The sequence below is a fragment of the Triturus cristatus genome, chromosome 5_2 (assembly GCF_964204655.1).
Source record: "Triturus cristatus chromosome 5_2, aTriCri1.1, whole genome shotgun sequence".
NCBI classification, from domain to species: Eukaryota; Metazoa; Chordata; class Amphibia; order Caudata; family Salamandridae; genus Triturus; species Triturus cristatus.
In genome coordinates, this window is record NC_140588.1 from 984,311,664 (window position 1) to 984,324,401 (window position 12,738).

Here is a 12,738-nt window from a genome sequence, read left to right on the forward strand (position 1 = left end):
TCCCTCCTACAAAAACAGGCAATAGAACAAGTTCCCGCCAATCAGCAAAATTCAGGGGTCTACTCCCTATATTTTTTAATACCAAAAAGAGACAAGACTCTACAACCTGTTCTAGATCTCCGGCCTCTAAACACATACATACATTCGGACCATTTTCACATGGTAACACTTCAGCAGGTACTTCCGATCCTCTCCCAGAACGACTTTCTCACCACACTGGACTTGAAAGACACATACTTTCACATTCCGGTACACCATGCTCACAGAAAGTACCTCAGATTTGTAGTGGACGGGCAACACTACCAGTTCAAGGTGCTCCCATTCGGGGTCACAACAGCACCAAGGGTATTCACCAAGTGCCTAGCGGTAGTGGCGGCACACCTCAGAAGACAGCACATTCACGTCTTCCCATATTTGGACAACTGGCTGATAAAAGCCACGTCCTACAACCAATGTGTACACCACACTGCCGCTACAATCCAACTACTTCACCAACTAGGCTTCACGGTGAACCACCAAAAGTCCCAGCTAACACCATCCCACATAAAGCAATACCTCGGTGCCACCATAGACACCTCGAAAGCCATAGCCTACCCCAATCCGGCCAGGATTGCAAGCATTCAGGCTTTGCTTCAAAGATTCATACCTCAACACTCTCTTCCAGCAAGAGTGTTTATGCAACTGATAGGGATGATGGCCTCTTGCATTTTCATAGTGCCTCACGCAAGACTCCAGATGCGTCCACTCCAAGAGTGCTTAGCGCGCCAATGGAACCAGGCCCAGGGGCAACTGACAGATCTGGTGTTGGTAGACGGTCGCACCCATCGCTCTCTGCAGTGGTGGAACACCACAAATCTTTCCAGAGGTCGACCGTTCCTGGACCCGGTTCCACAAATAATACTAACAACAGACACATCGCTCTCCGGCTGGGGAGCTCATCTATTACACCTCACAGTGCAGGGCACATGGACGCCGCAACAAAAGTTACTCCATATCAACCATCTGGAGTTACTGGCAATCTTTCTAGCCCTAAAATCCTTTCAAACACAGATTTTAGGCAAGGCAGTCCTCATTCGCACAGACAACAGGACGGCCATGTACTACATTCAAAAACAAGGCGGCAGACACTCTCCACAGCTCTCTCAACTAGCACAGAGCATATGGAGATGGGCAATTCCACACAAAATCTTTCTCCTTGCCCAACATGTCCCAGGAATCCAAAACACCATGGCAGATATGCTCAGCAGACATACGAAGCAGATCCACGAGTGGGAACTTCACCCACAGGTTCTTCACCCGTTCTTTCAGATGTGGGGGCATCCACAGATAGACCTCTTCGCCACCCACAAAAACAAAAAATGCCAAAGCTTCGCCGCCAGATACCCACACCCATTGTCCAAAGGCAATGCGATATGGATGAACTGTCAGACAAATTTGCGTACGCTTTTCCACCTCTCCCACTAATTCCATTAGTGGTGCGAAAGCTACAACAGCATTCCCTCACACTGATCCTAGTAGCTCCAACGTGGGCCAGACAACTGTGGTACACCACGCTGCTGGAACTCTCGATAGTACCACACCAAAAGCTACACCGCTCACCATGCCTCCTAACCCAGAACCATGGAGAGATCAGATACCCGGACCCAGCTCAGCTCAACCTTGTGATCTGGCTCCTGAAATCCTAGAATTCGGATACCTTAACCTTCCCCCTGACTGTATGAATGTCATCAGAGAAGCTAGACGCCCTACCACTAGAGCCTGCTACGCTGCAAAGTGGAAAAGATTTGTTGTTTATTGCCATAACAACACAATCAACCCTCTAGACGTATCTATACAGCACATCATATGCTACTTGCTCCATCTACAAAGGTGTAACCTAGCATATACATCCATTCGGCTACACCTCTCAGCAATTGCCGCTTACCTACAGAACAGACAGCACCTATCACTTTTCAGAGTGCCTGCCATTAAAGCCTTCGTGGAAGGCCTCAAACGAATAATTCCCCTCAGAGTACCACCCTCACCTGTGTGGAACTTAAATATAGTTCTCACAAGGCTAATGGGACCGCCCTTCGAACCTTTGCAATTTCTCACATGGAAAACAGCTTTTCTAGCCATCTCTTCCCTTAGAAGGGTCAGTGAGATACAAGCACTTACTATACAAGAACCTTTTCTCCAAATGCACCAGAACAAGGTTGTTCTCCGTACCAACCCAAAATTCCTACCCAAAGTCATTTCCCCCTTTCATCTAAACCAATCGGTAGAATTACCGGTATTTTTCTCGCAACCTCAAACTGTTGCAGAAAGGGCTCTACACACGTTAGATGTTAAACGGGCCTTACTTTACTATATCCAGAGAACACAACCTTTCATAAAGACCAAACAACTGTTTGTCTCTTTCTCTCCACCACACAAGGGCAACCCTATCTCAAAATCAGGGATAGCTAGGTGGATTGTAAAATGCATACAGATTTGCTACCACAAAGCAAAACTAACGCTATCTGTTCCCCCTAAAGCCCACTCTACACGAAAGATAGGGGCTTCTATGGCTTTTCTAGGGAACATCCCATTAGATGACCTCTGCAAAGCAGCTACATGGTCAACACCGCACACTTTCACTAAACATTACTGTGTAGATGTGCAAACCAAGCAACAAGCTAGTGTGGGCCAGGCTGTACTAAAAACACTATTTCAAACCACTGCAACAGATACTGGTGGTCGCCGCTAAGGTTGGGAACTGCTATATAGTCTATGCAAAAGTGTGTAATCTGCAGCTCATATGCCTCGAACGGAATATGCTACTTACCAGTATGCATCTGTTCTTGGCATGTAGAGCTGCAGATCTACACACGCCCACCCGCCTCCCCGGCTACCTGTATCTGTTCCAGTCTATCTTATTTAGACACAACACACATGGGTTTCTTCACTGTTATTACTACGCTCCATCTTTCCCTGTTGGCGAAAAACAATCTGAGGATGGAGCCGAAGCCCATGCACAGTGCGATCCAAGGGAGGAGTCACCGACCTCGTGACTTCTAAAGACTTTCCAAGAGGAAAAACAAACTGCAAACATCCGGGCCCAACACCAGATGGCGATCTATGCAAAAGTGTGTAGATCTGCAGCTCTACATGCCAAGAACAGATTCATACTGGTAAGTAGCATATTCCATACTGTAGCAATAACATCATCAATCCTCTAGATGCCTCCACTCAGCACATCATATATTACCTGCTGCATCTTCAAAGATGTAATCTAGCGTACACATCAATTCGATTACCTCTTGTTGCCATAGCAGCTTACCTAAAAAATAGACAACATCTGTCATTGTTCAAGGTGCCTGCCATTAAAGCATTTATTGAAGGCTTAAAAAGAATAATTCCTCCCAGGGTACCACCCTCCCCGGTGTGGAATCTAAACATCGTTCTTACAAGATTAATGGGTCCTCCATTCGAACCTCTGCATAAATGCGAGCTACAATTCCTTACATGGAAAGTCGCTTTCCTTATGGCCATTACATCTCTTAGAATAGTCAATGAGCTACAGGCACTAACTTTTCAAGAACCATTTTTACAACTCCATCATAACAAGGTGGTTCACAAATCCTAAATTCCTTCCTAAAGTTATCTCTCCCTTCCATCTTAACCAATCTGTTGAGTTGCCAGTGTTCTTCTCGCAACCACAAACAGTAGCAGAAAGAGCTCTTCATACTCTAGATGTAAAAAGAGCACTCCTTTACTATATAGACGGAACCAAACCTTTTCGTAAAACAAAGCAACTTTTTGTATCCTTCTCACCACCGCATAAGGGCAATCCCATATCAAAGTATAGGATTGCAAGGTGGATTGTCAAATGCATACAAATTTGCTATCACAAAGCAAAACGTACACTGTCTATTCCCCCTAAAGTCCACTCTACACGAAAAATAGGGGCTTCAATGGCATTTTTAGGGAACATTCCCTTAGATGACATCTGCAAAGCAGCTACATGGTCTACACTGCACACATTCACAAAACACTATTGTGTAGATGTGCAGGCAAAACAACAAGCAAGCGTGGGCCAAGCTGTACACAAAACTCTATTTCAAACTACTGCAACACATACTGGTGGTCGCCGAAGTACTGCTATGCAATGTATGCACAGTGTGTGATCTGCAGCTCATATGCCTCGAACGGAAAATGCTACTTACCAGTATGCATCTGTGCTTGGCATGTAGAGCTGCAGATCCAGACACGCCCACCGACCTCCCCGGCTACCTTTATCTGTTCCAGTATTATCTTAATTAGATACAATATACATGGACATCTATTTCTGTTTCTCACAAAACGACATAATTTCCCTTCTTGGCGAAAAAACAATCTGACGATGGAGTCGATGCCCATGTGCACTATTGTCCAAAGGAGGAGTCGCTTATCTCGTGACTTCCAAAGACTTCTTCCAAGACAATAACAAAGTGCAAATATCCGGGCCCAACACCATATGGCAATCTATGCACAGTGTGTGGATCTGTAGCTCTACATGCCAAGAACAAATGCATACTGGTAAGTAGCATTTTCCTTATCTTGTATTACTTTTTCAAGTAGGACTCTTTTATCCCTACTTCACAACCCCTATCTAATAATTACACCTGTTAATGTCTTGTCCAGTCTTTGGTGTATTATTCCTATGGTCTGGGTAAGAAATGTGAGTATTCAGATCCTTTCTTTAGGATGAAAACTATATGCTTTGAAAATGAAATTCTGAAAAACTCGAACATTTATGCAAAATCCAATTTTGGTCATGCTAATCTTCTGTCTTAATTTGTTTAAAAAAAAATATTTTGCCAGTATGGAAAACTGTGGTTGCAGTTATTTCTTCATTTTGTTCTGCATCTTTTAGCAAGCCTTCAAGGGGTAATTTCATTATCATCTTTTCAGTTCTCCATTGTGTTGTTCATTGCTATTACCCAAGCATAATTACACTGCTCTCATAGAGTGATCTTTCAATCTGGATAACCAAGGATACCACATTTTGAACAATTTCTCTTCAGAGAATGAGACGTTTTAGCGTCATTTTCTCCCTTTGTGTATTTGCAGTCTCTTATGGTGCAAGGAATAGACCAGTATTTTGCCATGTAAAGGATCCTAAGTCATAGACATGTTGATTACAAAAGTTTATTACCATAACTAAATAATCTGGTAACTTTTAATATTGCAGGGATAGCAGATTCCAGGTCTGGAAAGACATTTTGATCAGGTTTACTTGAAGGCAGATAGCTTAGTTAATTACCCATCATATTAAATAACTTAACAGTAAACAGCCAGTATTTTGGAGAGCAGCAAACTAGTAATCACCTTCCGGGTGAGTACCTGCCCTTAAAACAACCCTGATTGATTGATTGAGAGTATTTTGGTCACTTGAAACCCCCATTTGCCTCTATTTCCTGTATGTTGTAATGCAGAAGTAGAATTTTCAACCAAGATGCTTCTAGAGATAATTTGATGCACAGGAAGGTATTCACGTCTTGCCACTACCATAATGGGCCATGGCTCATTCTAGCTTGAAAGCCGACACTGCTGACTTTTACGGAATGTGTTTCATTGCTGGAAATGTAAACCACCTCGCTCCAGCATCTGTGCGCACATGTAAAAAAACAGTGTTGAGTCATTTGATGGCCAGGACATCTTGTGCTTGTAAATGGTCAGACTCCCTTATTATACCTGCTACTCATATGGCTGTTGTAAACAGGACTTGATAAAAGTAATTGGGCTGTTTTTAAGTAACATTTGTGTTCCAGAGTGGAGATGGTGAATCTTGGACTGTAGTGATAATAGTAGTGGGAATGTATTCATCATAAAGATAAGTTGAAGCATGCTTGGTTGTCCCCATTAGTTTATAGACAATTGGGGTACTTTGCATGTTGGCAGAACTCATAGTAGTTCAATTTTGCCTACATATTGCGCTTGCACCATAAATTAATAGACGTTTAAGTGATTTATTTATTTTTCAATTTCTATTTCTAGGTTGTTGCTTTTCTTCACACAGTTTTGCTTTGTGAGCATCTGGATTTTAGCACCGCTCTAGTTGTGTGTCCATTAAATACTGCTTTGAACTGGTTGAATGAGTTTGAAAAATGGCAGGAAGGCTTGGCAGATGATGAGTCTCTACAGGTAGGTGTTTGCTGTTGGTTTGTGATTGTATTATGATATTGTTATATGTGAATAGTTACATGTATTTTTTGGACTTTAAATGCCAATTACTTCATAATGTGTATTTGAAAGTAACAAATCATGTTATTCGAAGAGACATGACTGCTGCAGAAATAGATATGTTGACAATACTTTGTACAAAGAAACAATAGATAACTTTTTTTTTTTATGTAAACACATTTAAAAGTTTTAGCTGTCAAGTTACAGCGCAACATTACTGCGACTCGTCACCCTTGACTTTAATAATAGTATTAAACACGAACAGTTCCCGTCCATGGCCAGTAAGTGTTCTAGAATCCACTGTACGCTGGCCGGAGTGGATACGTCTGATGCCTCAAGGGTTCATAAAGGAGGCCTGTGCTTTATTGCAGCTGTTTCTGGGTGAGGGATAGATGCTTATATATCTAAACTGTAAGTATGTTTTACGATCCCACGTACATTCAAATATTGTAATGGCGACAGTGATCAACTTCCAGACAGAAGACATAACTGTTAGGACACTGTTAATTTTCATATTGACCTGTGAGTGAATTACCCGATCCCTTAAGTTAGTTATTTCCAACCCTAGAGAGGGTCAGAAAATCTGCTATGTGAAATTGTCGAGTGCAGCTAATCACCCGTGAAGGTATCCAGGTGCGGAGTATGGCAGGCCTGAGGGGGGATGAGCAGACCATGCCTGTTTCGTCTTGAAGAGCCATGTCTTACGGTTCTTTTGGAAGTCCAGAAGGGCGGGAAGGTTGTGAGGTGTTTCAAGAGGTCTTTCCAGGTCTTTGCTGCAAGATCTGAGAAGGAGGGTCCTCCGGTTCTGGTCTTCTTGATGTGAAGGAGGTGTTCTCTTGCCTCGGATGCAGATCGAAGGTGTCTGGTGGGTCGGTGGAAGTTGAAGCAGTGGTTGAGGTCAGATGGACAGGTGTTGTGGAGAGCTTTGTAGGCAAGTGGAGATTGTTGAGACATTTGGTTATTTTGTGGGATGTTCAGAATAAGTCTTGCGGCAGCGTTCTGGATGGTTCAGATTCGGTGTAGGTAATAAGCTGGGATTCCGACATAGAGGGCATTTGCGTAATCAAGTCTGCTTGTGATAAGAGCCTGGGTGACCATTCGTCTGGTGTTCAGTGCGATTCACTTGAAAATCCTGCGTAGCATTCGCAAAATGTGGAAGCATGATGTGGAGACTGCGTTTATCTGTCTTCTCATGGAGAGATTGGTATCCAGGATGATCACTGGGTTCCTGGCATGGTCTGCAGTGGTGGTTGTGGGGCCAAGATCAGAGGGCCATCAAGAGGCGCCCCAGGGTGAGTGGTTGTTGCCAAACATTAGGAATTAACTTTTGTCTATGTTGAGCTGGAGGTAGTTGTTTTTCATCCAAGCAGCGACATTAAGTCATACAGTTAGTGAAGTTTGCTTTGGCAGTGTTGGCTTAGTCAGCAAGGGAAAGGATAAGTTGTGTCGTTAGGGTAGGATACTATGCTGATTCTTTGGGCTCTGATGATGCCCGCAAGGGTTGTCATGTAGACGTTGAAGTGTGTTGGGCTGGGCGACGATCCTTGAGGAACTATGCAAATTAGTTTCTTGAATTCTGAGGTGTAGGGTGAGGTCTAACTTGAGTTCTGTCTGTGAGGAAGGAGGATATCCACTTAAGGCCCTGTCCACAGATACCCACGCTGAAGCTTTCTGATTGACTTGTGCGAGACCGTATAAAAAGCTGCGGAAAGGTGAAGGAGGATGTGTGGCCATTTCTCCACAGTTGAGGATGCTTCTGATGTTATCGGTGCCTGCAATGAGGGCTGTCTCTGTGCTGTGGATAGTGTAAAAGCCTGATGGAGAGCTGACTTAGAGTATTTGAAGTTCTAGAGTGTCTGCGAATGGGTATTGATGGCTTTCTCAATGACTTTGGCTTGAAAAGGCAGTAGCGAGATGGGGCTGTAGTTGCTGAGGTTGCTGGGGTCTGCTATTGGTTTCTTCAATAGGGTGTTGACTTAAAGTTTTCCAGCAGGTTGGGAGGGAGCTTCCAATTGCCTAGCTGCTGTATGGCGATGAAGCAGGTGCCCAGCTGACTGGGTGAGTTTGTATCGGTATGTTGTGGGTCATTGTTTTGTAGATCTTGTCAATTTGTATGTTTGAACAAGTTTGAGAGGTTGTTGCAGAGCGCTTGAGATGTCAGGATGTCGTTGTTGGCAGCTGCGGGATTGGTCAACTCCTTGACGATGGTGAAGAGTTCTTTACGGTTGCTGGAGCTGGCTTTGAGACAAAAAGTGCCTTTTTCTTTGCGCCACGGAGTTGTTGGAGGTAGAGGTTAAGGGTGGCTTTATATGTGGAGCTTGCAGTTGTGCTTTTGTTGAGTCTCCATTTTTTAGGTCGAGCCTCTGCGAGGCATGCTGTATTAAGGTTAGGCATAGAAGCTTCGTCCATTTCATGCCTATCGTTTCAATTGGCTTCTGTTACTGTCCTTGCGAAATCGTGGCTTTTCATTTGTAAATAGGCTTAATAGTCCCTCCTTGGTACTGTCTTGTCTACATTTGTAACCTCCCATAACAAATCACAGTAAAAACAGTCAGCCAGTGCAGTTGAAGGCTCGTGAGCCAAGACTCTGGAGTCTCGTTCACCTAGGGGTGCAGTCACTGTCAGCAGCCAACCTCCCCTGGTTTGAATCTCCTGGGAGCTGAGCCGGGCACATATTCTTCGAGGCCAGGGCTATGTAAATGAAGGTCATGGCCGGAGGGAGAGTGTTATTAATTCACATATTTAGAGGCTTCCAGGTTTTACAATGTGGTCTTTAGGGAAATAGACGTAGTGTAACCAGCATGTTTAAAAGTCGCATCTCTGGGAGGCCACTTGGATTGGCAAAAAAGGGCCAGCTGAACACAAGAAAGGGCCCATTTTAAATTGATGTTATGCCTGCGGCTCGGTGCTGCCCACATATGTGCCCCTAAGCTAAACAAAACCGGCATTGGTGCGATTCAAGTCTTTTTCTTCTAAATAATCAAAGGAATGTGGAGTGCCTCTTGTTACTTCTGGAGAGCTCCCTCAAAGTCTAATTCCTTGATTTTGCTTTCTCCCTTTGACTCATTTTTGCTACGTCACTCTCTTCTTGTCACTTTGTTACCACAGTTATAATTTATAACATATCATATCTTATCATAACATATAACATTCAGACCATTTTCACATGGTACCCCTTCAACAGGTTCTTCCACTCCTCTTCCCAGAACAATTTTCTCACCACTCTGGATTTGAAAGACGCATAATTTCACATCCCAGTACACCAGTCTCACAGAAAGTACCTCAGATTTGTGGTGGACGGACAACACTACCAGTTCAAGGTGCTCCCGTTCGGGGTAACAACAGCACCAAGGTTTTTCACCAAGTGCCTGGCAGTAGTGGCTGCACACCTCAGAAGACAGCACATTCACGTCTTCCCCTATCTGGACGATTGGCTGATAAAAGCCACGTCCTATCAACAATGTGTGCAACATACCGCCGCTACGGTCCAACTACTTCACCAACTAGGTTTCACGGTAAACCATCAAAAATCCCACCTGGTACCATCACACACAAAACAATATCTTGGAGCCACCATAGACACCTCAAAAGCCATAGCCTATCCCAATCCTGCCAGGATTGCAAAAATACAGGCTCTGCGTCAAAAATTCCTATGTCAACACTCTCTCCCAGCAAGAGTGTTTATGCAGCTCATAGGGATGATGGCCTCTTGCATCTTTATAGTGCCCCATGCAAGACTTCAAATGCGTCCACTCCAAGAGTGCTTAGCGCGCCAGTGGAACCAGACCCAGGGACAACTGACAGATCTGGTGTTGGTAGACGGTGCACCCATCGCTCTCTGCAGTGGTGGAACACCACAAACCTTTCCAGAGGTCGACCGTTCCTGGACCCTGTCCCACAGATAATCCTAACAGATGCATCGCTCTCCGGCTGGGGAGCTCATCTGTTACATCTCACAGCACAAGGCACATGGACGCCGCAACAGAAGTTACTCCACATCAACCATCTGGAGTTACTGGCGATCTTCCTCGCCCTAAGATCCTTCCAGACGCAGATTTCAGGCAAGGCAGTCCTCATTCGCACAGACAACATGACTGCCATGTACTACATTCAAACACAGGGGGGCACACACTCTCCACAGCTCTCTCAGTTAGCACAGAGCATATGGAGATGGGCAATTCCACAAAAGATTTTTCTCCTAGCCCAACACGTCCCAGGAGTCCAAAACACCGCGGCAGATCTGCTCAGCAGGCAGACACAGCAGATCTATGAGTGGGAACTTCACCCACAAGTTCTTCACCCGTTCTTTCAGGAGTGGGGGCATCCACACATAGACCTATTCGCCACCCACGAAAACAATAAAATGCCCAAGCTTCGCCGCCAGATATCCACACCCATTGTCCAAAGGCAATGCGATATGGATGAACTGGTCAAACAAATTTGCATACGCTTTTCCACCTCTCCCACTAATTCCATTAGTGGTGCGAAAGCTACAACAGCATTCCCTAACTCTGATCCTAGTAGCTCCAACATGGGCCAGACAACCGTGGTACACCACACTGCTGGAACTCTCAGTAGTACCACACCAAAAGCTACACCTCTCACCATGCCTCCTAACCCTGACCCATGGAGAGATCAGGCACCTGGACCCAGCTCAGCTCAACCTTGCATTCTGGCTCCTGTGGTCCTAGAATTCGGATACCTTAACCTTCCCCCTGATTGCATGAACATTATCAGGGAAGCTAGACGCCCTACTACTAGAGCGTGCTATGCAGCAAAGTGGAAAAGATTTGTTGTTTACTGCCACAACAACACAATCAATCCTTTAAATGTATCCATACAGCACATTATATATTATTTACTCCATTTACAAAGGTGTAACCTAGCATATACTTCCATTCGGTTACACCTCGCTGCAATTGCTGCTTATTTACAGAACAGGCAGCACCTCTCACTTTTCAAAGTGCCTCCCATCAAAGCCTTTATGGAAGGCCTCAAAAGAGTAATTCCACCCAGAGTACCACCCTCACCTGTCTGGAACTTGAATATAGTCCTCACACGGTTAATGGGACCCCCTTTCGAACCATTACATAAATGTGAGCTGCAATTTCTCACATGGAAAACAGCCTTTCTAAAGGCCATCACTTCCCTCAGAAGGGTTAGTGAAATACAAGCACTCACTATACAGGAACCTTTTCTCCAGATGCATCAGAACAAGGTTGTACTCCGCACCAACCCCAAATTTCTACCCAAAGTCATTTCTCCATTCCATCTAAACCAGTCGGTAGAATTACCAGTCTTTTTCTCGCAACCCCAAACAGTTGCGGAAAGGGCCTTTCACACACTGGATGTTAAAAGGGCTTTACTTTACTATCCAAAGGACACAACCTTTCAGGAAAACCAAACAGCTATTTGTCTTCTTCTCCCCACCACACAAAGGCAACCCTATTTCTAAATCGGGGATAGCTAGGTGGATTGTAAAATGCATACAGATTTGCTACCACAAAGCAAAACGAACGCTATCTGTTCCCCCTAAAGCCCACTCAACAAGGAAGATAGGGGCTTCTATGGCTTTCCTAGGGAACATACCACTAGATGACATCTGCAAAGCAGCGACATGGTCAACACCGCACACCTTCACAAAACATTACTGAGAAGATGTGCAAACCAAGCAACAAGCTAGTGTGGGCCAAGCTGTACTAAAAACACGGTTTCAAACAACTGCAACGGATGCCGGTGGTCGCCGCTAGGGTTGGGTACTGCTATATAATCTATGCACAGTGTATAATCTGCAGCTCATATGCCTCGAACGGAATATGCTACTTACCAGTATGCATCTGTTCTTGGCATGTAGAGCTGCAGATCTATACACGCCCACCCGGCTACCTGTATCAGTTCCAGCCTTATCTCATTTAGATACAATACACATGGGTTTCTTTACTGTTACTACTACGCTCCATCTTTCCCTGCTGGCGAAAAACAATCTGAGGATGGAGCCGAAGCCCATGCGCAATACGAACCAGAGGAGGAGTAACCGAACTCGTGACTTCCAAAGACTTACCAAGAGGAAAAACAAACTGCAAACATCCGGGCCCAACACCAGATGGCGAGCTATGCACAGTGTTTAGATCTGCAGCTCTACATGCCAAGAACAGATGCATACTGGTAAGTAGCATATTCCTTAGTTAGATTCCTCACCGACCCACCCATCCTCCCCGTTCTGCGAACCGACATCTAGGGTTAAGGTTATCCCTTTCAGGGCCCTAGACTTTTTGGCACCAGTGTTGGTCTCTTGCATGGCTCTGCATTCCTGGCGCGGAAAGCTGTGTACAAGAACTGACGTCAGCGCTCGAGGGCGGCGTCTAAGTACTTAGACGTCATTCCGGCGCCCGACGATGGACGCGGAGCCGCAGACGACGCCTAGCGACGCGCAAGGGTATTGCTGACGAAAAATCTTACGCGCAAGGGGTATTGCTGACGAAAAATCTTTCCGGATCCAGCCTGACGCCTGGGGATATTCTAAGGTGAGGAATCTAACTAACTAATGTTTCT

General features: G+C 44.9%; 1 protein-coding gene across 2 annotated transcripts in view; it reads left to right on the top strand.

Annotated features, from left to right (window-relative positions):
• Positions 1-12,738, top strand: part of ATRX (ATRX chromatin remodeler) — a 1,501,634-nt gene that overhangs the window by 762,166 nt on the left and 726,730 nt on the right. For both annotated transcript variants that reach the window (XM_085608236.1, XM_085608237.1), the window contains exon 18: positions 6,001-6,147. In XM_085608236.1, the coding sequence (XP_085464362.1) occupies positions 6,001-6,147 (147 nt within the window). The remainder of the gene's footprint in view (positions 1-6,000; positions 6,148-12,738) is intronic.